The following is a 27795-nucleotide window of genomic DNA, read 5'->3' on the forward strand; positions in this document are numbered from 1 at the left end:
CCTCATCTCTAACTTGCTTTAGCTTTGTTTGGTTTGATTGTGAAACATGTTTAGGTGTCTTATTAGGTATCTTGCTCACTGGTCTCTTCGCCTGAGGCTTCGCTGTAGCTATGGGTTTAGTTTTAGATTGAGGTTGAGAAGTACTTTTGACCTTTACCTTTGGTTTAGAATTCAATGCTCTATGTTTGGACTGCAGAGTGACAAGCTTTGTGGTGTTTTGAAGTGATTCTGCAGCGGTTGTGAATTTGTTTTTTTTCTCTCTCAGAGATGCAGTGGTGAGTTTACTGTCGAGGAGACTTGGAGTAGGTATGCTTTTGAGTACTGTAGCTCCTTGGTTAAGTGGTCTCTTTGTTGGTATGCTTTTGCTTGTAGGCTGCGGTGTTGAGTACATTGGCGGCACAAGTACTGTGCTAAGCGAAGGCAGGGGCATCCTTTCCTGTAGCGAACGGGAAGTGTGTCTTGCACGTTTCATCTTGTTCATCTCCTGAGCCAGGGCTGTGAAGCCATCAATCAGGATCTCCAGCCTTCCCTCGAGTCTGCTCAAACGGGCTTCCATGTCATTGTAGCTCTTCTCGAGCTCATTGACCCTCTTGTTCTTTTCCGCAGCTGACTCAACAGCAATAAGCTCTTTCAGCTGGGAGCTGAGATTACTCTGTTGAGCCTCCATTCTGTGGATGCTTTCCCTCATATCAAGGGTGTTGCTCTCGAGCATGCTGAGACGCTGATTAAAGGTGTTCAGATGAATCCTGAGCAAGTGCTGAAAACTGGAGTGTCTACTGGCAGGATCAGGCGTGAAGCGTGGTGGGAGTCTTGTTGAGGACCTGTTGGGAGCCACTGAAACAATGTCCGGCCCAATTTTTGAAGCAGAAAGAGTGGTACGGCGGTGAGAAGGAGTGGAAAGTATTCTTCTGGTGGTGAGGACAGTTGTTTGTGCCGTTGTATCAGGCCACTGATAGTCAATGTCTTCACTATCTCCGCTCCCAAAAGGTGTTATCACTTTATCCACGCTGAAATTTAATACTGCTTCAGCACCACAACCCAAAGGAAGGTAGCCGTCTAGCAGCTTCTCTTGGAAAGGGTCTCCACAACTGTCTGCAGATGGCATCTCTTCTCTTAATATCAAAAGAGCACAATAAGGATTGGTGCTCGTACAGAAGTTCACATATGCAATGCTTTTCATTAACCACCCAAGTCTCCTGGTCATCTTTGCTATCAGAGCAGCAAAGATTTTTTTTTTCCAGCCCTCATCAATGCCTCATCTAGATTCATGCTAGAGACCCAGAAAATGCAAATGGTTTGTGCAGGGAAATCATAAGCGTCAACACAACCTTCAGAGCGACGTAACAGCCTAAGCACAAAAGCTGAAGCAGAGAAAGTCAAAAGTCCACAAACCAAAGGTTTCCTGAAGAAATTCAAAACAATGGTTTGCACTTGTTTTTTTTTAACCACATGAACTCCTTATCAGCACCAAAGATGTATAGTATAAAAAAAAAAATCTAACCCAGAGTTAAAACTGCATTTTCCTTAAATTCTAGATATCCAGCAACCCAGAATCGAACAGTGTTTCCCAACCTTTATTAGGCTGGGCCTCCCATTTAACATGAGGATTGTCTCTGAATATGAACGATGATCTCTCCTCAATTAACTTAAAAATATTCTGTGAGATCTGGGCTTGATTTAATTAGACATGAAGCTGAGACATTTTCTTCTGTGGGAATTTCAACTGGTGAATATACAGGTTAATTTTAGCTTGTGGCATCAAATGGAAAGCCGTTGAATAGTTTTGCCATTCCCTTTGAGTCAATGGCCGAGATCAATGTATTGTAATTAGTAAATAATTTTCTGACAAATTTGGTGGAATTGGATCATTCCTTGAGGCACCCTGAAGATCTCTCATGGCAAACTAGTGTGCCACTTGATCCTAGTTGGGAAACACCGGGACAAAGAATATACTTTCAATGATAAATGATCACTAAACTGCAAATTCTCAAAGACTTGTGTAAAAAAAAAAAAAAAAAGAAAGAAAAATACATGACATGAAATAAACCACCAACATGCATACATCTGTTTCCTACAACTAGAGCCAATGAATGCTAGTGCCAGCCCTGGTTAACTTTTGCTGCCGGCCCACCCAGTAACCCTAAACCCAGAGCAGTGTCCAAATGACCCTTAGAAGAAGATATAGGGAGAAAGTAAAGGAGATTGAGACAGGGCGGGATGTACCTCTCACAGCGTCGGCCGGTGTATCCAGGGGGACAACCACATGTTGGCTGACCATCAGGGTCCAAATAGCAGGTTGAGGAGAATCTGTTCAAACAGTTTTTGAAGTAAGCATTCTGTTCCACTTCAAAATTTAAAGGCTTCTTACTTTGACTCTACTGAAGTTTAAAAGGGAAGGTGCATAAACAGAGTGCTAATAAGAAGTCTGAATTGACCCTCCAACAAGAATGTAGTGGAAAGTGTGTTATTCTTTTTTTTCTACAGTACTAACCTAAATTGGCCCAGTGGCAAAATTGATTTTAGACATTAACTCACTGGTTGTTTGGCGCTGTTCCAGGACATGGGCAACGCTGGCATGCCTGGGCAGCTCCTGCGGCTGGGTTTCCATAGTAACCAGGCTGACACCGTTCACACCTTTGTCCATCAGTGTTGTGTAGACATTGCTGTCAAGGCAGATGCACACAAAAAAAGGGCCGAGATTCACTAAAATGTTTACAAAATGTGCACTTGACTTGCTCTCAGGTGCTGGGATCTGCCAAGGAACAATTATTGCATTCCAGCGCAAAGATGAAAGCAAAGTCAACAGTGAAAAATAATTACAAGGGGAAAAAGAAGACAAAACCTACAAGACACTTGCCGGTCTCCGGGTCACATCTGCTGGCATAGCCGTTGCAATCACACCTCTCACAAGTGCCTAGGTAAAGACCAGAGCTGGTCCGAGTGTAACCTTCTTCACACTCCTGCAACAACAAGAAAGAACATCCCATGTAAAAAAGAAAAAAAAAAAATCACAAGAAAGGGGAATCTTTGCTTTGTAAGAAGACTCATTTGCAAGACTTTCAAGAACTGTAATCGGAAAAAGGAAGTCACAAATTCGGCAAACCGACAGAGCTGGTTGAAATGAACCTTGGGTACCTGGCAAGACGGTCCTCTGTACCCCTGAGGGCATGCACATTCTTCTACCTCAAGGGCACGCTCATTTCCAGTTGAGTGCGGAACGGCAATATCCATTTTAATATCTGATATCCTGAAAAATGGCGATTTGCCTTTAGCTGCGACCATCTTTGCATTTATTGTGCATGAATTTGCGCAAGTAGAAATGTCTTTCACAATGTACCTGCTCTCTGCCATGTTGTCCGCATAGGTGGCCCGAATGAGCAGGGCGCTAACATCGGCCAGGGCCATGAGGAGATGTTCCCTTGTGCATGGCTGCCCGTCTGCACGGCGCCACGCAGACTGTCAGGATGGAAACGGAAAAGTTAGCCTATTTTGGATTCGTGGGTGCAGACTTAGCGCCAAACCTCCATGTTGCAGACCTCTCTGAATGTCACAGTGACTGTTTGTGACACCCGTGGCAGGGGCTTGGTCTGGGAGTAGTGTTGTAGAGAAATGCCATTGCCCTGGAGAACCACATCTGGCTGACCATCAATCACCAGGGAACGCTGAAATGGCTCATAATGTACTGTGTAGCGGAGCTCTCCACCATAGGCTGTCACCTGATTGCAACACAGTGAAAAGAAAGGCTCATGTAGTGAGTGGAATATTCGCTGACACATCAGTCAGACTAATCTTCTTCTTTTCCTTTCGGCTTGTCCCGATTAGGGGTCGCCACAGCGTGTCATCTTTTTCCATCAAAGCCTATCTCCTGCATCTTCCTCTCTAACACCCACTGTCTTCATGTCCTCCCTCACAATAGCTGGAAAACGTTTCTTTGGTCTCCCTCTAGCTCCATCCTCAGCACCCTTCTACCAATATACTCACTCTCTCGCCTCTGGACATCTCCAAACCATCAAAGTCTGCTCTCTCTAAATTTGTCTCCAAAACATCCAACTTTGGCTGTCCCTCTAATGAGCTCATTTCTAATCCTATCCGACCCGCTCACTCCAAGCCAGAACCTCAGCATCTTCGTTTCTGCGACCCCCAGTTCTGCTTCCTGTTGTCTCTTCAGTGCCACCGTCTCTCATCCGTACATCATGTCCAACCTCACCACTGTTTTATAAACTTTGCCCTTCATCCTGGCGGAGACTCTTCTGTCACATAGAACACCAGACACTTTCCGCCAACGGTTCCAACCCGCTTGGACCAGTTTCTTCACTTCCTTACTACACTCTCTGTATTGTTGACCACAAGTATTTGAAGTCATCCACCCTCGCTATCTCTTCTCCCCCACCGCCCCTCTCATTCCTGCACATATATTCTGTTTTACTTCGGCTAATCTTCATTCCTCTCCTTTCCAGTGCGTGCCTCCATCTTTCTAATTTCAGTCAGACTCGTCAAATCCTAATTTTCAAGGGTGAAGGCTCAAAAGGGTAGTCGTAAAACATTTGTGTTGGGCTTCGCTGTGAATTTAAGGTTCAAAGGATCTTTGCTGTGTGGGCAGGCCAAGTCATTTTCACTTAACATGTTGAGACGTGACTGAGTGTGACAGAAGCCAGAGAGCTGAATGAAACACTTGACTGATACCCCGCCCCCCAGCATGCTTTCGACTGTACTGTGTTGGTTTATCTCACCTTATCTCCTTTGAAACTCTCGGGCACGACCCAGTAGTAGATATCGTTGGGGATGCTGGAAAAGGAGCGATAGACAACTTCTGAAGGCCCCCTCTGAGAGATACCCTCGTTGATAGTTCTTGTGTTGCCGCTGTTGGTGAGTGTAAAAAGCTGCCCGTTCACTCCTCCTCGTACCTAGGAGCACAAATTACCTGAGATACTACCTAGGAATGCTCACAAGTCACCACAAATACCATGTATTACTTCACACCTGCAAGATTTGCACAGACAGCACATATCTATGTAAAAGAAAAGTGCACCCTGCCCTCCACTAGTCATATCTACGATACCTGATCTCGACTCCAAGTAGAGCTGGCACACTGTTTGGTGACACCCATGCAGAAACAACGCAGACAACCCTCAGGGTTGTTCTCAGACAGGTGGAAGAAGCCAGACTTGCACTCATCACATTGAGCGCCTGCCACGTAGTTCTGCAATCAAAATAATTACAACAAAAGTGGAACTAATGGTGAAAATGCTGTTCAGAAACTGTAAAAAGAGTGACTTATCTGCAGTGTTTCACGCCGCACCTAACAAATCATAGAACGTGTACCTTGCAGCTGCATGGCATGCCGCTCAAGCTGATGCTTCCTCTGTTATCACACTTTGTTTCTGCAGGGGGGGGGGAGTGGAAAGATGAAGACATATGGAGTGGAAAGTTCACCGGGCAATGTTCCAAAAGTACTGCATACCTGTGCCGTGAGTACATTCTACAGCCAGCTATACTACAAGGTGCAAACCCCCCAAACAAACAAAAGCACTCACGGTGATGAACGCATTTTCCATTTGGCAGAAGAGGATTGCCCTGGAAACCAGGAGCACATCTGAAAAAAAAAAAAAAATCCAAAATGGAGGTAAATATTAGTGTTGCTACCACTCTTTGTATATTCATTCACCAAAAAAATGTGAATTCTTTCACTTTTCACAGCGTCTTCCTGTGTAGCCGGGCTTGCAGGCATCACATGTTGGCTGTTGGTCAGAGTCAAGGAAGCAGGTGTCAGAGAACCTGCAGTCGCAAACAAAGAGCCACAGGTGAACATTTACAGTGGTGGGTTAATAAGTAGCATGTGGAATGCATGAACCTTTGTTCAAATATCAGAATTGGCCTATTTGTTAAAAAAAAAAAAAAAAAAAAAAAACATTCAGAAAACTTTACCGGCGAGAGGTTTCATAGTACGGACAAGGGCAAGGCTTGCAGTCATCGGCTCGGCCTTGTCTCGGGTCGCCAAAGTAACCGAGTCGACACTTGTCACACTGAGGGCCTTCTGTGTTATGCTGGCAGCTCTGCAGTATTAAATTAAACAAAAGATAACTTACAATGCAACAGCAAGAAACAAGGGGAAAAAAATTGCTTAGTTTATCCCTTTAAATAATGTTACAAATGATTTTCAGGAGATGACTGGCATTTACCAGACAGTGTCCACTGATTGGATCACAGGCGCTGGCATGTCCATGACAGTTACAACCAGCACAGGTGCCCAGATAGGCGCCACCGGCGACACGCTCAAATCCAGAGGAGCACATTTCGCAGGACAGGCCGGTGTATCCAGGAGGACATCTGGGAACCACAAACGGGATCATAATAAAGGCTTCACACCGGCTTTTTCAACAAACTGTGATACGTCGACGAACGCCACATACAATATTTTCACATTATGAATAGAATAGCTGAAAAAAAACAAGAAAAGGTAAAAAAAAATGTCGACTCGAATGTTTTGCTTGGATGGGGCAGCGGGATTGCTCACTCTTTCGGTACATTTCACTACTGATTTCTTAACTGTACTAGACATGTAATGGACCTTTCCGACCTGTCAATCACTCGTACAACAATAGCCAATCAGACAATTTAAGTAAATTTTACGAAGAAAATGGTCCTCAGATGCGCTCGGGGAAGGTTCAATTCTGATGAAAGATATCATGGATTCATTTTCCAACGCCTAAAACACAGTTGACGAAGTGTCTAAGATGGATTAAGGCTTGTGGAAGAGCGCACGTACAACTAAATGTGAATAGTTTCAACAAAAACAAGGCTGTATGTTTGAAGGTAAGTGAGGGAGAAGTATCTTCTCTGAGTTTGAGTGAATTATTATCAGTGCTTTATACATTGCAGGAGAACAACTTTCACTTTGTTCACGTATCACTGACCTGCTGAACGAAGTGTGTAATGTTTTATGCCGAAGAGTCGGGTTAGTGATACGTAAAAATGCGCAATGTCATGCAAGAGAAATGTCCATTTGCCTATGCGTATCACATCAGACTTTTAAGACACAGCACTGGGTTCCATTACGAGCCAAGTCAAATGAATACACCCACTCACTTATTATAAAGACTACAATAACATTACTCGTGATCTTACCAAGTAAAAAGTACTCACCCTGCGTTCCATGCGCAGTACGATTCCACTATTTTATCCTGTTGGATTTCAATATGAAGTTTGTGAGGCGTCAAACTTTTTTGCGTCGATTGCCAATGTTTTGCTGTAACTCTGACATTACGTCCTGCTCCATCCTAAATTTTAATTCCGTGTACATATCCGTGCGTGAAATAGTTGAGACCTTTCTGTAGAACTCTCTTGGAGAAGTCTGACGCATTTGCCAAAAAACACACCCCAATATTATCTGGAATACGTGATAGAGAATAGACTTCAAACATGTTCTGTTCAATCGCCATTTTGAAAGCTTGTGGGACATGGCTAAGGGGCCGTAGCTTAAGATCGCCATCGGAAAGGTCCATTCCATTACTATGATCAGCATCATGATGACCACGCAGTGGGTCTTCACTTTTGGATATCTTCTAGCAATTGGATTATATTTGCCTTTATCTGAGAAATCTATTGCGTTTGTTTTTCATTTTGAATATTATCCACCAATGTAGGCAATGTAAAACATCCCATTGCAAGGCCCATGTTCTTTATTAGTACTCCATATACTGCACAGTGTAAGATGTTTAAGGGAGGTGGACTGAATGACCATACCAGACATCTTTTTATCTGCTGCAAAAGTTGATATTGGTAGTCATTCACCTATGAGATGACTTTCCCAAGAAAGACGAAAATAAACTAAACAGCTGCCTTGCTGACATGCCAATTTGTTTCCCTTACCTGCACTCCTCGACATCCTTCGCGTGACCCCGAGTACTGAACTCCACGGTGGTGGTATCCATGACGATATCACTGAGGGCCACGCTGACCATGTGGTTGTCATAGATGGTGCGGAGGCTGATGCTGTCCAAATTCGCCAGTGTCATCATTAGCTCCTCCCGGCTGACTTGCCGTCCGCTCGAGTGTTGCCAGTTTTCCTTTCCAAGCACAAGATTTGTTGATTCATTAAACTGTATCATGCACGTGCTATCTTATATTTACACAAGTACAGTCAATTTTGTACAATACACACATTTGGACAGCATTCCTAAGTCCGTACCTCAGTGAATTTGATTTCTCGCTGGTTGACCACACCAGCAGGGGCGGCGCTCCCTCTGCGGTATATAAGCCGACGCCCATTTCCGACCAGTATCACATCGGGCTTCTCCACCGGCTCAGAAAGACCGCGGGCCAATGTGAAGCGCACTTTGTACTTCAGTGATCCTCCGTAGGAATCAATCTAAAACATATGGATGTGAATTTAACAATATACAGTCCGACCACTTCCTTTATTCCTGCAATACAATAAACACATTTGGGCTCGACATTCAAAGATGAATATACAGTGAAAAACACAAGTATTTTGAACACCCTGCTATATTGCAAGCTCTCCCACTTAGAAATCATGGAGGGGTCCAAAAATTTCATCGTAGGTGCATGTCCACTGTGAGAGAGACAATCTAAAAAGACAAATCCAGGAATCACAATCTATGATTTTTTTAAACGATTTATTTGTGTGATTTGACCTGTCCACCCCATACAATCAGTAAGACTCAAACTTGTGACATGGCCAAGACCAAAGAGCTCTCCAAAGACACCAGAGACAAAATTGTACAAGTCCACACAGCTGGAAAGGGCTACGGAGAAATTGCCAAGCAACTTGGTGAAAAAAGGTCCACTGTTGGAGCAATCATTAGAAAATGGAAGAAGCTAAACATGACGGTCAATCTCAATCGGAGTGGAGCCCCATGCAAGATATCACCTTGTCGGGTCTCAATGATCCTTAGGAAGGTGAGGTATCAGCCCAGGACTGCGCGACAGGGCTTGGTCAATGACCTGAAAAGAGCTGGGACCACCGTTTCCAAGGTGACTGTGGGTAATACACTAAGACGTCATGGTTTTACTATTACCGCTTCCTGTGAATAATAATGACAGTGGAATGTCCAACTTGATACCGCACAGCCACTAAGGGTCCAAACGACAGATGTGCCCCTGAGCAGTTTGAATGCCTAAGCGACCGCTCTTGCATCCCAGCTAGTTACCAATGTGACGAGGAGCCGGACTGCCCCGACCGCTCAGATGAATACGGCTGCAGTAAGATCCCACCGCACTGCATGGCACGGAAGGTTCCCCTGCTTAAACCAGCACATGTCAAGGCCCGTCTTTAGTTTTCCAATGACCATTTGGATGATACAGAGGAGTCATGGGAGAATGTTTTGTGGTCAGATGAGACTAAAATGGAACTTTTTGGTGATAATTCCACCCACCGTGTTTGGAGGAAGACGAATGATGAGTTGCATCCAAAGATTACCATCCCTACTGTGAAGCATGGGGGTGGTAGCATCATGTTTTGGGGATGTTTTTCTCCACATGGGACAGAACGACTGCACTGTATTAAGAAGAGGATGACCCTTGGCTTTGTATTGTGCGATTTTGGGGAACAAACTCTTTCCCTCAGTCAGTACATTGAAGATGGGTCGTGGCTCGGTCTTTCAACATGACAATGACCCGAAGCACACAGCCAGGAAAACCAAGGACTGGCTCCGTAAGAGGCGTATCAAGGTTCTGGCGTCGCCTAGCCAGTCTCCAGACCTAAACCCAATGGAAAATCTTTGGAGGGAGCTGAAATTCCGTGTTTCTCAGTGACAGCCCAGAAACCTGTCCGATATAGAGAAGATCTGTGTGAAGGATTGGGCCAAAATCCCTCCTGCAGTGTGTGCAAACCTGGTGAAGAACTACAGGAAACGTTTGACCTCTGTAATTGCAAACAAAGGCTATATTAATATTGGTTGTCACAGCTGTTGAAGTACTTATTTGAAGCTATATCACACAAATAAATCGTTGCAAAAATCATACATTGTGATTTCTGGATTATTCTTTTTCGATGATCTTTCTAACAGTGGACATGCACCTGCGATGAAACCCCTCCATGACTTCTAAGTGGGAGAACTTCCCATATAGCAGGGTGTTCAAATACTTATTTTCTTCACTGGAAGACAAATGTTTTCAGGAGAGTTTATGTAGTGTATGTAAAGAGATTAAGCCTTTGCAAAAATACATACCTTGTTACCAAGAAACCGGCGGGGCAAGGTCCAGAAAGAGTCCAGGTTGAGAAAGCGACGTGACAAATCAACAAGCTGGAATTCTTCCATCTCGGGGTTGATGAGGATCTGAGTGGAAGAAAGAGGCGGAGTGCCTGGCCTGGACGGGTAGGTGACATTCACACCTGGGTGTCAGAAAACCGACACAAATTCTCAGCTTTTAAGTCGATACGTATGTGAGGATCAGGTCAACATTTTCAGTATTTCAGTCATAAGTTTGATTTTATTCAGTACCTTTAAAGTCTTCCTCCTCTGTGAAACGGAGACTGATCTGATTACGGTAGCGTCCAGTGCTTTTGCAATTCTTGGTGATTCCAGCACAGAAGCAGGAAACACAACGGCCCTCGACACTGAAGTGACCATCTGGGCAGTTGTCTGGCAAGTTCAGGACAATTTATTTCCCTAACTGGATTCAATTTCATCCATGGTTTGCTAAGGAAACCATCATGCTTTAATTTAAATGTACCTGGATTCGGACTGGAGGAAAGTGTTAGAACCCCATCGGGAATACCAAACACCAGCCCTTTTGCGTTGATGGCCTCGCAAGTGTAGGCCCCCTGATCAGCCTCCTTCACGTCACGGATTGTCAGAGTGCCACGCCCGTTCTCACTGGTCATGGAGATTCTGCGATGACATGAATACGACACAATATTACTGAATAATATGTTTCTTGTGCGGGATTCTCATTTAACATCAGATATGAGTATAGACGTGATTAAGAGGCAGTTGTGAAATAGTCAGAAAAGTATATTTTTTTTCAAACACAATAATATGTTTGACTTCTGGCTTCTTTTAGTGTACTGTAACCTCACAGTGATTAGAAAATGTAATTGTACGCTGAATGTTGAATGTTTTATTTACCTTGCATTTTCCGCAGTTACATTATATTCTACGTCAGGGGTGCCCAGACTTTTTTACCCCAAGATCTACTTTTCAAGCAGCCAGCCTTAGGCTGAGCCAATGTGGAATTTTAAAATTACACACCATCTCATCGTGCACTTCCTACTTTGGCTTCAGGCAGACCTTTCCCACTCGGAAAAGAGAAAATCTCGTCCAGTTTAATCACTTTTTCTTTGATTATTCACATACTCTGACAGTCATTGCATCTTAAAACAACAGCCTTTCTTTTTTAACTTTTGTCCATTTATATCAAAAGTAAACATAAACAGCATGTCTTGCTCGTCTTTGCCCTTTGACTGTGTTGCTAACTAAAGCAGCGGTGTTGCACGCTGTCATTATAAAACGCATTGATGGGCTGGGGAAGAAATGTCTTCTTCTTTTCCTTTCAGCTTGTCCTAAGATTTGTCATTATGAGTGTATGTCTTTAAGAGCCCGGGAAGCCTGTAAGGTAAACTAGGAAAAAGAGAGTTTGGCGGAAGAGCGGTCGTTGTTAGAGAAAGTTTCGTGTGCTGCCTAAAAGAAACCAGTGGCTTCTTGTTTTGTTTTTTTTTTACAGTATGTATGTGAATTGTGCCGTTGGATGAAGCAACCAGTCATCCCTCACTCATCGAATCACATTGCAAAATGCCATAAACTGAATAGCTGTATGTTGCGATTGATGCATTAAGCACCCCTGTTCTACATTGTCGTACATTTACCCGCAAGGGATTGGGGGAGCAGGAGACGGCGACAATTGGACTTGGCACTGCCTACGTCATATAGATGCGACGAAAACACTTTATTGTAAAGTTGAATTCTAGCAGGAAAAATTGCAGATTATAGCTTTAAATAAATTTTGGATACCATATAAAATCAACGGTTTCTTCTTCTGAGAGAACAATAATGTCTGAAAATTGACAACAAAATGTAGAAAGGTGAGATGGCATCATTCAGACAGAAATGAGGTTCTTTCTTTGAGAAATGCCAATCCCAAAGATTTAACAAAAGTTATTATGTTTGTTTTTTATTAACCCTAACCCTGGTTTAACCAGAATGTGAATTTCAGTCGAACATTGCTACTAACGGGGTTCTAGAAAGTGACATTTCCAAATGAATTTGGTCACTTTGAGTGTTATTAATTAAAAAACAGAGTGATAAGATTGTTGGACAATGGATGACCCTGAATAATCTAAAATATAAGTGTAACTCATTGTCTTGAACAAACCCACCCACCTGCCACTGATAGGGATATGACCCCAGTTCAGCCTCCAGGTTATGATAGGTGTTGGCACTCCAACAGCTTGACAAGTGAATGTTACTGTAGCTCCCCGGGCAACTTGAATGGATTCTTCTGGTGGGTTTGTCACAGAGGGAGGGCCTGTTTAGTGTAAAAAGAAAAAGGGAAAAAAAAAAAAAAGAAGAACTGCTTAAACTCCAATAGTTAATTTACCTACCAAGACTGCTTGGAATTTAGTGACGCAGCCAGACTCATAAATGCAAAATAATTCACTTTTAGTTCAGTGCAGAGGATGTTTCACAAAAAGATCTGTGTCTGAGCTGACCCATGTGCGAAGAGCATGAGGTTCACAGAAAATTAGTCATAGTGTACACAGGCGCTTAGAGCTTGACTAAAGAGGAAAAAGAAAGCAAAGCAGGAGTGCAAAATGTAGAGTACTACAGAGAAATAGACAAGTGGGGTGGAGTGCGGTGGGATCTTACTGCAGCCGTATTCATCTGAGCGGTCGGGGCAGTCCGGCTCCTCGTCACATTGGTAACTAGCTGGGATGCAAGAGCGGTCGCTTAGGCATTCAAACTGCTCAGGGGCACATCTGTCGTTTGGACCCTTGGTGGCTGTGCGGTATCAAGTTGGACATTACACTGTCATTATTATTCACAGGAAGCGGTAATAGTAAGATACATCAGTTCACATAAGTCCTGAGTGAGAGATCACAAGTGGACAGTTTGAAATCAGAAGAACTGCAGAGATTCAGAAAAAGCAGTTAGGACTCCGTGTTGCAAACTTCTTTTTTAAGTTTGGAGGTGTCAAACCTCAACGATAGATGGATCTAAATTGATGGCACACCAACCTAAGACTTGGTTGAGGAATAAAATGTAAAAGATGACGGGACAAGTCTCCACACAAAAGGAACCAGAATGAACGATTTCACACCCTTTCCTACTTCAAACACTGATTTAGTGTGACATTTGGAAATGAGTTGCCTTTCAAAATGTGTATCAATCGGGTTTCCACTCATGACCGGATCACCCAAGATGCAAGTCTGAACAGAGTCGTCAAGGAACTCACGGCAGTCTAGCTCATCAGAGTTATCCTCGCAGTCATTGTCTCCATCGCAACGCCACAGCTTGAGGGCACAACGACCGTTTTTACATTTAAACTCATTGGGTTCGCATGGCGACGGAGTTCCTGTAAAGACAAGTGGATACGTGCCAATGCTGCCCGTAGGTGTGCTTGTATACACGACTTTGCACGACTGACCGCATAGGAATTCGTCACTTCCGTCCAAGCAGTCTCTCTCCCCGTCACAGATGTAGTCTCGAGGGATACACTCTCCGCTCTGGCATTTTGCTTGATCTGCTCTACAGACTCCTGGAATGACGGGCTGTGGAGGTTTAATTATGGCGGTGGTGGTGATGGGAGGCGGTGTGGTTGCAATGGGCTTTCGTTCATCTGCAACAGATCTCAGGTTAAACTTAGCAACCGCCGAGGTTTTCGCAGTGCATATCATCCGTACGTGCTGTGGCCGACCACTTTACAGCCTGCCGGCAGGTCGAGCCGGTGCCACTCACCACAACTGTTCTCATCACTCATATCGCGGCAATCTGGTCGATTGTCACACAGGTATTCCAACAGGATACATGTTCCGTCACCACACCTGTGCTCATCTGGCATGCACGCCCTGATGCCAGGTATTACTAAGGAAGGTGAAGATGTAAAGAGGAGGGAGGAGGGTGATGATGATGATGATGGACGTATCGAAGGATCAACATGCAAGTCAGGACAACAAATTCACTACAACACAACACAATACAAATGCAGCAGCTATCAGCCATAGGTTCATGGAAACATATATATATATTTTTTTATTTTAGAAATAGAGTGAAGAAAATGAGTATTTGAACACCCTGCTTTATTGCAAGTTCTCCCACTTAATCATGGAGGGGTCTGAAATTTTCATCATAGGTGCATGTCCACATAAAACCTATGTATAGTATATCTATAGCGAACACCGATTAGGGTCAGGTGTTTCGTGGGTGCAAGGCCCACATGTATAAAATATAAAATATCATATACCCTGGAGATGAAGTTTGCTCTGCGCGTGATGTTTGGGTGAGCAGGATAAACAGCGAAATTCACAAGAGGTGTTTGATCCATGAACCAAACAATCCATTTCCAAAGATGTCCACTTCTGTGACTCTTGCAGTCCCAACCATCTCGGTCGCAAACTCCTGATGACACGCTAAGGTAAACGGCAACTTCCCTGTTTGAAACCCCTCAGTGGCAAGGTGCTGTTGATCAATTGGTCTTGGTCTCATGAGTGAGTGTGATGAAGAAACCTTTTACCCTAACAATTCTAAATGAAGCAGGAATGCGATCTACAACATTCATGGCTCAAACACCTGCTGTAAAGTTTACCGTTCAGTTCGCTACAATGGTTGGAAATTTGCATTCGAAAGTGGAAAGAAGGTCAAATTAAGTCCACCTGGAAAGGTTAGACTGATCCTGAAATTTCACCCCAAAGCTGAATCGATAGATAGATAGATAGATAGACAGATAGATAGATAGATAGATAGATAGATAGATAGATAGATAGATAGATAGATAGATAGATGGATAGATGGATAGATGGATAGATGGATAGATGGATAGATAGATAGATAGATAGATAGAGATAGATAGATAGATAGATAGATAGATAGATAGATGATAGATAGATAGATAGATAGATAGATAGATAGATAGATAGATAGACATTCTGAATCAAATTCATGCCATGCGGGTTTTTGTTGGAGTTTTTTTTTTGGGTGGGGGGCATTTGTTTGTTTTTTTTTTTTTACTGTGCATTTTCATTTGGCATTGCTGCTCCATGCAAAAACATTCTTGGGACCACACGATCGATTGCACTTGCACGTGCCAATCGCAGCTTCTTACGATAGTGGCTAACACACAGCCATCTTCCTGCTTCTACAACACATTGTCTGCTCATTCGCCATGCAACGCTACGTGGCACAGTACAAACCTGGCACTGCTATCGGGTCCAGTGAGGGCAGAGGTCGAACTAGAAACCAGATGGAAACATTAGCGGCCCTGCCTTAACCCTGTGGTGCACCCTATTTTGACACAATAGACTGCTACCCCTTGTTTCAAATAATGGTCTGCAGTAGCTCCAGCATGTCCTCCTTACCTTCACCGAGCTCCCTGAACTGGAAGCCTTGCACTGATGTGACATAGGAAGCAATCGCTCCATTCTGAACCACGCTGTACAACACGCTTCGGATCTGTTCACTGTTGCCGTTGTAATCCGAGCCTACGTCCAGTTCTACAAAGACGTCAACGCCGTCCTCTCTGACTATCTTCCTGAAAGAGCAAGAAAGCCCTGGTGAGACGGCAAGCTCGGCGGTGCGCTACGAAAGCTGACATAGAAAAGTGCTCTAGATCACTGGTGTCAAACTCAAGGCCCGGTGCCCAGATCCGGCCAGCCGCATGGTTTTATGTGGCCCAAGGAGGCAAATCATCTGTATCAACTTCCGTGATTTAAGTTAAAACATCTATTAAAATTTCAAATCGTCACGTCATAAATGATAACATTGAGATGTTACAAGCGTTTTTTTTTGTGGTACAAAACAACAATAGTTGAAAAAACCCAAATATGATGAGGCGGTCAAGGATTTTTATGGTTCCTCAGTCATAACGGTCCTCTGAGAGAAACCGTTGGTAAAATGTGGCCCGCGACAAAAATGAGTTTGACACCACTGCTGTCGATGATTGCCCTACACGATTACTGTTGACACTTTTGAGGATTTAGGAATGGTAGGCCTGCACCACCTTGTGTGGTGTGGAAAAATTAAAGAAATCGCACGCCTCGCGCACACAGCTGCAAGGACCCTACTTAAGGTGCCACACTTCAGCATTTGAATGCATACTTAATGAGAACCACGCTGACTGTCTGGACACCTGGAATCCTGTTGTACTCTGACTCCAACTGTGGAGGGAAAAACACAAACATAATCAGCATTGTCTTAAATACACACGGCACGTTGCCTTACAAGGTAGCTGTGCAGCGTTTGACCGCAGTTCAGAAATAACGAAGACGTACCGTGTCCACCACAGCTTCTGAGATCTCATTAAAGGCCGGTGAGAAGATGTCCTCCAGTTCTGCGCTGTAGATGATGGAGTCAGTGAAGTTGACAAGAGCTCTGTAATAAACTAGATTCAGACAGCGTGAATAAGAATCTGTCAGCTACACCACTTCAAAGCTAGCCAACAATTGCTGTTGAAGAGGAAGTTGACTCCTACAGCAATATTTGAATATTTTTACAATCATCCCAACCAACTATAAGTGCTTAAAGTCCACTAAAATAATGACACTAAATGTCCTTCCTCAGAAAACGTGCGGCTAAAAGGCAGGGACGGGTCTGGCTGGGGCTTAAACAAGAACCACGTTCCAATTATGGTATCTATTTTCAACTCAATTGTGTTTGGGTTTTCAGCTTAAACCGCGAGCTGCTGTGTAACTACACACGGGCGCATGCTTCGACAGGCATGCGCTTAACCCATGAGTCTCAAATATAACTGTCAAATTACAACATGGCTCTCTCTCCGTCTGCTTCTGCTGTGGGATCTGTTGACAGTCCCAGCATGTGCACGAATAGAAATACCTTGAGTCAACCCAGTCGATCACATGGGTTGGAAAGTTGGACAAAAGGCCCTCTTGAGACATGTTAAAAAACAGTAAACCTTGATTGGATATCAGGTGAAATATGTGTTTGTGTGTACTTTATACATGTCTGACTATACAACAGTCGTCGTACATACTGTACATACATGGTACAACAAAATACTATTTTATCCTGATAATACACCAATTTATATTAAGAAAAGTACCATGAAATGTAATGCATGATTACTTTTTCCATATGACATGGTTATCTAATGAAGCTAAAAATGTCCAGGGTCACAGGTTGCCCTCGCATGTTATCCGTCCTCATACTTTGTTCGGAAGAGTCTGCCAACCTCAGTCGGGCTGCCATTGTGGTTTGGAAAGGAAGTCAATATTTGATCTTTTTTCTTGCCATCCACAAAGCAAAGGGTAACGTTTGCCGTGCTGCCTATTTAAAGGACTGCGGAGACTCTGACTTCTGGTCCGCTACGCAAGCAGATGTATTTCCTGCGGCTGCTGAGGAAGCGCGGCCTCGGACATTAGTTGTTGAGGCATTTCTACGCATCACAAGAACTGAATCAGTTCTGTGTTTATCCGTCAAAGTTTGGTTTGTTGCTGCTACAAAGAATGACAAATCTAGACTTGACTCTAGTCTTGAGGTGTAACACTGTAATAACCAAGCCAGCAGACTTGATAACAGCTTTGACCTTGTTAACTTCTTAAATAGTCTTAAGTGACATTTTACACTTTTACAAAATCGGGCGAAAAAATCCAAAACAAAACATACATACATCCATTAACCCTTAGCTGCTTATCCTCACAAGGGTTGCGGGAGTGCTGGACCCTATCCCTGCTATCATCGGGCAGGAGGCGGGGTATACGATGAAGTGGTTGCCAGCCAATTGCATGGCACATAGAGACAGACAACAGTCGCACTCACAATCACACCTCGGGGCAATTAAGAGCGTCCAATTAATGTTGCATGTTTTTGGGATGTGGGAGGAAACCGGAGTGCCCGGAGAAAATCTATACAGGCAAGGGGAGAACATGCAACCTCCACACAGGCAGGGCCGGGATTGAACCCTGGACCTCAAAACTCTGAGGCCAATGCTTTCCAGCTGCGCCACCGTGCTACCCATAAACGGTACAGTTGGAACAAAAAAAAAGTGTCTAGTTCCTGTTTGTGACTTAAAATGGCTGAGAGAGAGAGAGAAAGAGAGAGAGAGAGAGACAGAGAGAGAGAGAGAGAGAGAGAGAGAAGGAGAAAGAGAGGGAGAAAACGAGAGAGAGAGAGAGAGAGAGAGAGAGAGAGAGAGACTGAGTAAGTGTTTGAAATCTGGAACATGCTATTTGTTGAAGAGTAAGTAGTTTTTCTGTCAAGCTGCTCATCTTTGGCAATTGAACGGGAACTGTGAAGCACATTAATTCCTCACCTTTGATGAGTGCTGTACATCAACAATGTCACCATCATCAAGCACACCAATGTGGTAAGTTTGGAAAAAAATTGAAAAATGTGAACATTTTCAAGATTTTTTTTACTTTACATTTATTGATCATAAACTGTGTACTGTACTGGGTGATATAGGCCATGAAAAAAAGCCTTCAAAAAGGTGTACTGTCCAGTAATATGGGTACATATGGCAAACAAAAGTGATTTACTGTAACAGATTTAGTGTCTTTTTTGCTAATGTACTAGAACGACTCCATAACTGATATCTTCAGGCTTGAGTGCAGGCTGGCACGGTGCCAGATCTCTTGATGTGCACATCATTTACCTCCCCTGAACCGAAAGTGAATAATTGTTGAATTGCTTGAAAGTGGAAACAGAAGACGGGCAACATCAAAGTTTCTCATCAAAGCGCTTCATTTGACCCACACCTAATCGCATCAATTGAGCGAGCACAGGCCAGAAGGTCAGCCTCCAAGTTTTTTGGTCTAGCGCTGTGGTCTAGAGAGTAGGTCACTGTCACCGCCCGAGATCTTTTGACGACAGTGCTGGCAAGACCAATTCTCCTGAGGTCACTCCAGTGGAGGAAATCCCCTGAACCGGCACCACAATCAAGGTTTTGGTACACACATGGCTGGAAAAAAAAAAAAGTGTCTGGAAAAACACATTCTGCACTCTTGATTGAAAAATGTATTTGGCTCTTCAACCTACTCGTCAGAACTGTGGCTCCATTGTGCCTCGGGGCCCTGGAAAGTGTGCAGAAGCCCACACCAAAGACAAAGGCTTGATTGAGCAGTGAGTCTGGCCTGGCCTTTAAAGCCTGGTCGCATTGGGCTTTGAGCTTCAACCCCCAAGGCAGTGCCTACGGCAATGGCCCATCACCAGCCAAGCAAGAGGAGGATGGGGCAAGGGGGGGAGGGGGGGGAGCAATTTTCCATCCAAAATAATTGAGAATATTTTTCCATGTATTGTTTTATACTGTACATGTTGGTATTAAATAAAATGTCATGAATAGTTGCCTTTTTGAAAGTGTCCCATTGACCCCGATTTGTCGGTTTGGTAAACTTTACATGATAAAGTAAGGGGGGGAGGGGGGCATGCGCATATCCCTGCAACTGCTGTGGAGAAAGCCTGTAAATTGGCTTTATGTTCGTCCCATTGACATATATGCCACACCTGAATCAGGCGATGAGATGGCTGATAGACTGACATTTTTTTTTTTTGGCACGCCATCAGGGGAGCGTGAGGATGAATGAACAGAAGAAAGATGAAGATGCCAAGCTAATTGCTAAGCAATCGTGACGTGAGGTCGCACAACATTGAAATAAGTGATTGGGTGATACATTACACTTGTCACAAAAATTTATCTTTCACTGCGTTATAGCAGAGAGGATCATAAAAACGGATATGATGTCTCCAGTTAGTTCAATTTTAGAGTGAAAAAGAAAAATGATCAAATGCAAGTAATCCGTAACTGTAGAGTTTGCTGCACGAACGATTAATGGCCGGGTCCGTGTTGGGAATAGCAAAGGGATACGGACTGCGTTCAAAGACAGCAAACTCATACAGAAAAACGTCAATGAAATAAATGTTAATAGCTCCAAATGTGTCAAAAGTTTGGCGTTTCTAACAAGCGGAGGGCGATAGATATACTTTGAAAAGCAAAAGACCGAGCCCATTAATAAGTATCTGGAGACAAAATAATACACACCCACACAGGACCCGAACCATATGTCACATGAGAAAAGGGGGCTGGAAGGTTCCAAGTACATTAATATAAGAAATGTTGACAACAGAAGATCAGATAATCATCATTATTCCCACAATGGAGGAATTTGCATTGCTTCAGCAGTAATCCTTGCAAGATGAAACACAAAAGTAGCATGCAAGAGAAGACATTTGACTTCAAGCATGTCTCGATGCAATAAATAAGAATATCATTTATTTATTTTCTGCAATTGAACAGTTTGCAGAATTGCTTTTATCCAACTACATAACAGACTGCAATAACTGCTCCTAACTGATGTCCGTAACATCATTTTAAAAATATGGAAACGTCTATGCTGCAGTGACGGCCATGAATGCAATTTTACTAATAATTGACATGAGTCATTTCTATTGGCGTCTCAGTTTTGGCTGAGAATATTCATTTTGAAGTGTCACATATTCATAGAACAAATTTATAATTTAAATAAAAGGACAACATAATGGTGTAGCTGCTGGCGTTTGCATGTTCTCCACGCTTGTGTGTGGTTTCTCCAGGGACTCAGGCTTCCCTGTGAATTCCAAAAACATCCACTTGAGGACAGACCTATTAGCCGTGTTATGGAAATGTAATATTTTATTACAGAAATTATTTCCATGTGGTGGGCACAGTGGCAGACTGATTAAGAGCGCCGGCCTCATAGTTCTGAGGACCGGTGTTCAACCTGCGTGGAATTTGCATGTTCTCCCCGTGCTTGCGTGGGTTTCTCCGGGTGATCCGGTTTGCTCCCACATCCCAAAAACATGGATTGATTGAAGCCTCTAAATTGTCCCTAGGTGTGATTGTGAGTGTGAATGGTTGTCAATGTGTGCCCTGCGATTCGCTCGCAATCAGTTCAGGGTGTACCCCACCTCCTGCCTGAAGATAGCTGGGATAAGCTCCAACACTCCTACAACCCTTGTGAGGGTAAGCGGCTCAAATACTGGATGGATGGATTTCCCACATGATGTTCAAGGGCGCAATTCTTTTTTTTTTTTTTCAACACAGCTTTTCTATGCATCCTACTTTCATTTTGGATGCTTCCAGTATTTTTATTTGCACACAAGAACAGTTATTTCACCCAAAAAATACAAAAATGACCAAAATTATTAGACCCATAAAAACTCCCACCAGTTTGGGAGACAGCAAGTGTTGGAAGCCATGCGCTCTCATATATCAAAGTCACCAGTGAACATGGACTCTACAAGAGGCACCTGTAGAATAGGGAAGATGATTCAGGACTCAGAATGGATCAGGTCAAAAACATAATCACTTTTGGCTTAATAAAATGAATCATTGTTGCACACAAAGCAGGCGATGGATACACAAAGTTTTTACAATGTAGAAGTGTTAAAAACTGGAGTGAGAAGGATCAAAGAGAAATTCAGAGACAGGAACAAGGTGGGAAACAAGAGTTCAAAGAATCTGGAAAGCAAGTTAATGAGAGATGTGTCCAAAAAGACCGCAAAACAACTGCCTAAAAAAAAATAGTGAATGTGTTGGTCAAGTACGGAAATGTAGCCTCAAAGAAGACAATCACAAGAGCCCTGCACACGAATGAATTGGGAGGCTAGAGACCAAGAAAAAGTCCACTTCTGCAAAAAAAAGACACCTTTGAGGTAGACTGTAGAGTGCGAAAGAGAACCTAGAGAAAGACTATGCAAAATGGAAGCGTGTGCTTTAGCCAGATGCAACGAGACGGGAGCTATTCGGCCATCAAGACACTGCTTATGTTTGGAGCAAGAAGCGAAACTGCTGTGGGGATGCTCCAGTGCATTTGGAACTTGGAATCTTGACAAGTTGGAAGAAATCCTGAAGAAAGAATCATATTTGAAGATCTTGGAGGAAAACCAAAGGTAGTAGCAATAGAACTGGATATGGATTGTCGCTTTGTCTTCCGACATGATAACGATCCAAACAGACATCAGTCCTAATGAAGAGCTATCGGCACAAGGTCAAAGTGAACGTTACTGAACTGTCTGCATGAAGACTTGAATTGAATCCAAATGAAAATCTTTGGAAGAAAAGATTGCAGGCTTTTATCCAGCAAAAAAAAAAAAAAAGAAAAAAAGACAGAATTGCCTATTGGCATCGGGGGGGTCTAATAATTTTGACCGTGGTAGTTTTGGTTTGATCAGATTGTGTAAAGTAAAGCAATATGTTAGGGAAAGCTGTGTGTGGAATATGTATTTGCTTTCTTTCACAGTATTTGGAAGATACCTTTACAAAAAATGATATTTTCATTGGGGAAGCTGATATTTCAGCTGTCCATAATGGGTTGATTGAAGACTAAAAATTATCTATAGTTGTGAATGAGAGTGAGAATGGTTGGTTTGTTGATATGTGCCCTGCTGTTGACCGGCAACCAGTCCAGGGTGTACCCCCACCCCTGTTTCTAGCAGTTAGCTGCTACAGGCTCTAACTTACCTGCAACGCTGATTACGAAGAGAAGTACAGCCGCTTATCCTAGCAAGGGTCGCTGGGGAGTGCTGCAGCCTATCTCAGCTGTCAACGGGCAGGAGGCGGGGTACACGCTGAACTAGTTGCCAGCCAATTGCAGGGCACAATCAGACAAACTGCACTCGGAATCAGACCTAGGGCAATTTAGACTGTCCAGTTAATGTTGTATGTTTTGGGGATGTGGGAGAAAACCCACGCAGGCACGGGGAGAACATGCAAACTCCACACAAGCGGTTCCGGGATTGAACCCGGGACGTCAGAACTGTGAGGTCAACACTTTCCATCTGGGCCACCATGCCGTGGATTGATATATATGATGGAAATTAAAAATAAAACAACAACACACTGTTTTTTCATAATTGAAGCCAGAAAGAATGGTTTCAATATACAGAATAGTGCATATACCTCCTTTTTGTCAGTACCATCATTTAATCCCCATTAAATTTACATCTGGCCCAAGCAAATCCAACCGGGAGAAGAAGTTAAGTACTTTGTGAGTAATTGAGTGGGCGAGGTACAATTCTAAATTAAGAATTTGACGACAAGAAACACTCGTACCTGAACTTTTCTCACATCTGATGAACTGAAAAGAATACATTTACCGAGCTGAATGAAGCTTGTCAAGTGTTACTATCTCGAAAACTGGCCTGTGCAATGAGAGTTCTTCTCTTCTTTTTCACTTGTGGCTTTCTTTCTAAGTTAGCTCCAATCTTATCACTTCGACTGTGAGTGTGTGGCACAGGCAACCGAAACCTACACTTGTTTCTGCAAGGAGAGAGTGTCTGTCTTAGCACATTATACAAGAAGAAGGAAATTACACCCGTAGGACTTACTGTACGCTGGCTCGACTGCGCTCTTTATGTTCACCACATAGGAAGAGTCCAACCCGTACTCTATGGTAAGTGATGTGGGGTGGGAAGCAAAGGAGCAAGAAACACAAGGAGAAAAACGTGGCCCACAAAGAGGGAAAAAACATGTCAAGGATGATCAAACAAAAGCGACATGATGAGAAGGAAGATGTTAGCCAAGCAGGTGCAGCAAGGTTAAGGGATCAGGAGAGTTAGACAGTAAATGAGTGGAAATAAAAAGAAGGAAACAGAAAATTCTCATTAGAAATAGAAATGCCCAGAGGAAAGTTTCATGACTGAAGTACATGAAACACATGAAGAAATAACGGAAATCTGGCAGGCAAAAGTATGTCACTGAGAAATGAGAAAAATATGTAACTTTACGAGTAACTTGTGGCTTTAACATCGGGTATAATCAAAGCATATATGGTTCTTGCTTTGCAGAAGACAGATCACTACTATATCGTACTGCACTGTACTGCAAATACTGTACCTTATCATATCTCCTTTGACCTTCACCCCATTGATATGAGACCAAGTGATAAAAATTAGAATTTTAAACAGAGAAGTCAATGCATGTAAAACTCGTCCGGTGAAGCTGTGACAGTTATACCTGGTTTGACATTTGAACTCAGCACAGAAAACGAAGTTCTTTTGAACAAGACATGCAGGTCAAAACCGAATTCTATCATGTCAGGGCCCTTGCTCGTGAACCCACATGACGGTATGAGTCATATCAGGGGGACAAAAGATGCTGGGAACTTAGTATGAGCTGATGAGTGAATTCAAACTATCTGAAAGCAAATGGGGAAGTCCACTGACATCGAGGCGTTGAGGATCCAAGGGCAAGAGCGCAATTCCTTCGAGAAGACAACTCATTAATCAAACAGAACTGAGAGGATATCCTACGAACTCCAAAAACTGCCTGATCCCCTGCACATCTTTGTTGTCCAAGGCACACCCGCATTGATGCTAGGAGGAGCTGCTTCCTGTTTTCCCCTCACTACATGGAAAGAACCCACCCCACTGGAACCATCACGTTGAAAAAAAAAAAATTCAAGCTCTTACTTGTACTGGCACCAGTGGCCGTGTTACCTCTGATTTATGGTGACTCATTTTCCACCGCTTTGGACGGAGCTATAGCATGAAATGTCAGACGATGAAGCCTCGGCAGAAGACAGCTTTATAAAAGGAGCCTTTGTGCACAAGTTTACTGTTCAAGTCCAACCCAGATTTTGTATGAATCCACTGCATAAACTGCAACACACAAGCGGGCCTTCACTTCACAATCAAGGGAATGTTGTGGATCCAGCTGTTTTACAGTTAAGTGTGGCTTCGGTTGCATATGTACAGTACCGCACGGGAAAATTTGTAAAGTCATATTTGCCTGATTCAGTCTTCATGTGACTACTAGCTGATAATGTTTACTGGCCGAAAATGTGGAAATGTTTTTTTTTTTTTTTTATGTAAAAATAACTAAGGATTGAAACCCATCCAGGAAACATTTGACATAAAATGTGCCCTTCTCCATTTGAAGTCTTTAATGCTCAGCCAAACTAATTAAACCCAAAGGAGTAGCTACTGTTTTCATGGTTGACGTTTTGCTCTGATTCTTGTCAGGATGGGTATAGGTCCAGAGAGAGAGAAAGGTCATGGCTTCATATAACTTGCAAATTCATTTCGGCCTTGGTTTTAGTCTTATTTGAGCTTTTAGTTCTGCTTCTGGTCTATAAATCATTAAATGATTTCGGTCCTGAATACATGAAAGAAATGCTAATGGAATACCAACCCAGTAGAGCTCTGAGATTGACTGACTCAGGTCAAATAGTGGAGCGCAGAGTCCAAAGCAAACATGGTGAAGCAGCATTTAGTTATTACGCTGCACACAAATGGAATAAGTTGCCAACAGAGGTGGGGTCAGCCCCAAGTGGGAATGTTTTCAAATCCAGGTTGAAAACTCTTCTTTTTTCTCATGCTTTTTAGACTATATCCACTTTGTGATCACATTAATTGCAGTTTTAACTTTTTTTTAAATATTTTGTTATTTTTATTGTTTTTACCCCATTTTAAATGTTTTATCTCTTTGTTTTCAAAAAAAGCACAATGAGATACCTCGTGTATGAAATGCGCTTTACAAATAAATTCGTTTTGCTTTGCTTATTATGGTCATTGAAGTCCAGAGTCATACTAGAAACTCAAGGATTCATATCATTGGAAAAATGTAGAAAACGCTATTCTACCAGAAATTATTATTATTTATCACCATGCAAAGGCAATAATATACCTCCATCCATCCATTTTCTTTGCCTTTTATCCTCACGAGGGTCGCGGAAGTGCTGGAGCCTATTCCAGCTGTCAACGGGCAGGAGGCGGGGTACACCCTGAACTGGTTGCCAGCCAATCACAGGGCACATTGAGACAAACAGACACACTTACAATCACACCTAGGAGCAATTTAGAGTGTCCAATTAATGTTGCATGTTTTTGGGATGTGGGAGGAAAGCGGAGTGCCCGGAGAAAACCCACACAACCACGGGGAGAACATGCAAACTCCACACAGGTGGGGCCGGGATTGAAAACAGATTTGAAAATAAATATGCACATCTCTGAATAACATGAGACAATGAGTGACCTTGACTCCTGACCACCAACATTTATTCTGGTCATCTTTGGATTTTAAAGAAAATCCATTGACTCATTCCTGCAATTGTATGACGTACACACACACAATCTATTCTTTTTTTCACATCAGATACTTGGAGGCATAATCCCCAAAACAGGAATTATCTTCCTGACATGCACAATCCAGTTCCCGTCCAGGAAATTACTGATCATCGGGGAGATTTATACAAATAAACTCTCCAAACTTGTGAAACTGAAAAGGAGGATACGCACAACTCCAATTCAAATCCTGGGTTTGTTTTGTTTTGGTTTATTTTTTACAAATATGAGGTCAGATGATTGCTGAGGTAAAAATTGTAAAGATAAACAATTCAAGATAATCTTCTCTGTACCATATTTTGCCAGTGAAACACTCAATCTCTTGTCTTTAGGAGGAGCGGCACAGGTCAATACTCCGAAGCAACACATTTATGTTTGGAACAATCGTAATTCATCATAATTTGATCCTTCTGCAAGAGTCACCTACCAAAATACCCAGCGGAAGAGTATGTTAGAGAACCAAATAAAAAGAGGAGTACAGAATTTCAACAGTAACACACAACATGTTCTTCTGCTATCACAAACAAAAGTAAATCATTGGATTATGAGTTTAGGTTTTTACTGTTCTTGCACCCCAATGCCCCCCCTTTTTTTCCGTTTTTTTTTTTTTTTTTTTTTTTTTGTCTTTTGGTCTCATGAGTCAATTCAGGGCCCACAGCGGCCAAACAAAGAGCTTAGAAATAACCACTGCTGCCACCGCTCATGGCTCCGCATAATGACCCAGCAGACACAGAGCAAACTCATATTTTACCAAAAGAGTAACTAAAAAACTCTGGGTGTTGACAATATGCCGTCTTCAACATTGACTCTTGTAGCCTCTTACGCACTGCCAGACCAAACCAAATTTTTCCACCATTTTCCTGGCTTGACAGTTACGCAGCGAAGTACTCCATAGTACATCTATAGCGCTCGTGCACCTCCGTCATCGAAGTCACGTGACTGGAAATACTGCCGGGTAAGCAAAGCATTGCTCAGTGCTCAGTCGGATGGAGATGAAGACGACGAATTAAGAGTTAAAGTGATAATGAACGAAGGTACGTGGAAAAATGAGAGACACGACATAGAGGACCCATATTTAATGCCGAAGTCGATGTTTTCTCCGATAAGAAATTGGACTATTAACCCATTCCGCCTGTCTTGGACAACTGGATCTACAACATATATCTGGTGAGAAGTTGTTAAGATTTACACATAAGAGTTTGAAAGTGTAGAAAAGTCTGGACGCATACAAATACTTTGTTGCTGGATCTGTTCTCAATCAAGAATAAGTCGACACATAGTGATGGAACCACTCAGATTTTTTCAATAGAAATACCAATATTGAAATAAATGACCCCAGGTTTTACACAAACTCGCATTCATTAACTATGATTGGGAAAAAAAAAAAAAAGACAAGTGAGTTGGCTCCTCCGTAGCGTTTCCCAAGAAGTACTTATAATGCCAAGTTGGCCATTTGAGAACATTTTTTTCTTTTGTCCACTTTTATTTTATTTGAGAACAATGCATTAAAAAAAAAAAAAGACAGGGTCACCTCCTCCGACCACGAAGCAGCCACACCTTAACCTAT

At 42.9% G+C, this 27795-nt stretch overlaps 1 protein-coding gene across 9 annotated transcripts in view; it reads right to left on the minus strand.

Moving 5' to 3' along the window:
• hspg2 (heparan sulfate proteoglycan 2) overlaps positions 1-27795 on the minus strand; it is a 112748-nt gene that overhangs the window by 50739 nt on the left and 34214 nt on the right. For 7 of the 9 annotated variants that reach the window (XM_061842269.1, XM_061842314.1, XM_061842323.1 and 4 more), the window contains 27 exons: positions 16445-16554; positions 16272-16330; positions 15533-15705; positions 15368-15406; positions 13917-14042; positions 13606-13797; positions 13414-13533; positions 12828-12959; positions 12342-12486; positions 10696-10853; positions 10464-10604; positions 10191-10354; positions 8189-8368; positions 7870-8066; positions 6180-6327; positions 5926-6053; positions 5689-5775; positions 5535-5593; positions 5323-5381; positions 5060-5200; positions 4731-4904; positions 3537-3716; positions 3338-3456; positions 3136-3247; positions 2847-2960; positions 2536-2663; positions 2224-2307 (listed from right to left, as the gene is read on the minus strand). In XM_061842269.1, coding sequence (XP_061698253.1) covers positions 2224-2307; positions 2536-2663; positions 2847-2960; positions 3136-3247; positions 3338-3456; positions 3537-3716; positions 4731-4904; positions 5060-5200; positions 5323-5381; positions 5535-5593; positions 5689-5775; positions 5926-6053; positions 6180-6327; positions 7870-8066; positions 8189-8368; positions 10191-10354; positions 10464-10604; positions 10696-10853; positions 12342-12486; positions 12828-12959; positions 13414-13533; positions 13606-13797; positions 13917-14042; positions 15368-15406; positions 15533-15705; positions 16272-16330; positions 16445-16554 — 3469 coding nt within the window. The remainder of the gene's footprint in view (positions 1-2223; positions 2308-2535; positions 2664-2846; positions 2961-3135; positions 3248-3337; positions 3457-3536; positions 3717-4730; positions 4905-5059; positions 5201-5322; positions 5382-5534; positions 5594-5688; positions 5776-5925; positions 6054-6179; positions 6328-7869; positions 8067-8188; positions 8369-10190; positions 10355-10463; positions 10605-10695; positions 10854-12341; positions 12487-12827; positions 12960-13413; positions 13534-13605; positions 13798-13916; positions 14043-15367; positions 15407-15532; positions 15706-16271; positions 16331-16444; positions 16555-27795) is intronic. The other 2 variants (XM_061842331.1, XM_061842284.1) reach the window with 1 other exon arrangement.

The sequence above is a fragment of the Syngnathoides biaculeatus genome, chromosome 2, assembly GCF_019802595.1.
Source record: "Syngnathoides biaculeatus isolate LvHL_M chromosome 2, ASM1980259v1, whole genome shotgun sequence".
Taxonomy (NCBI): Eukaryota; Metazoa; Chordata; class Actinopteri; order Syngnathiformes; family Syngnathidae; genus Syngnathoides; species Syngnathoides biaculeatus.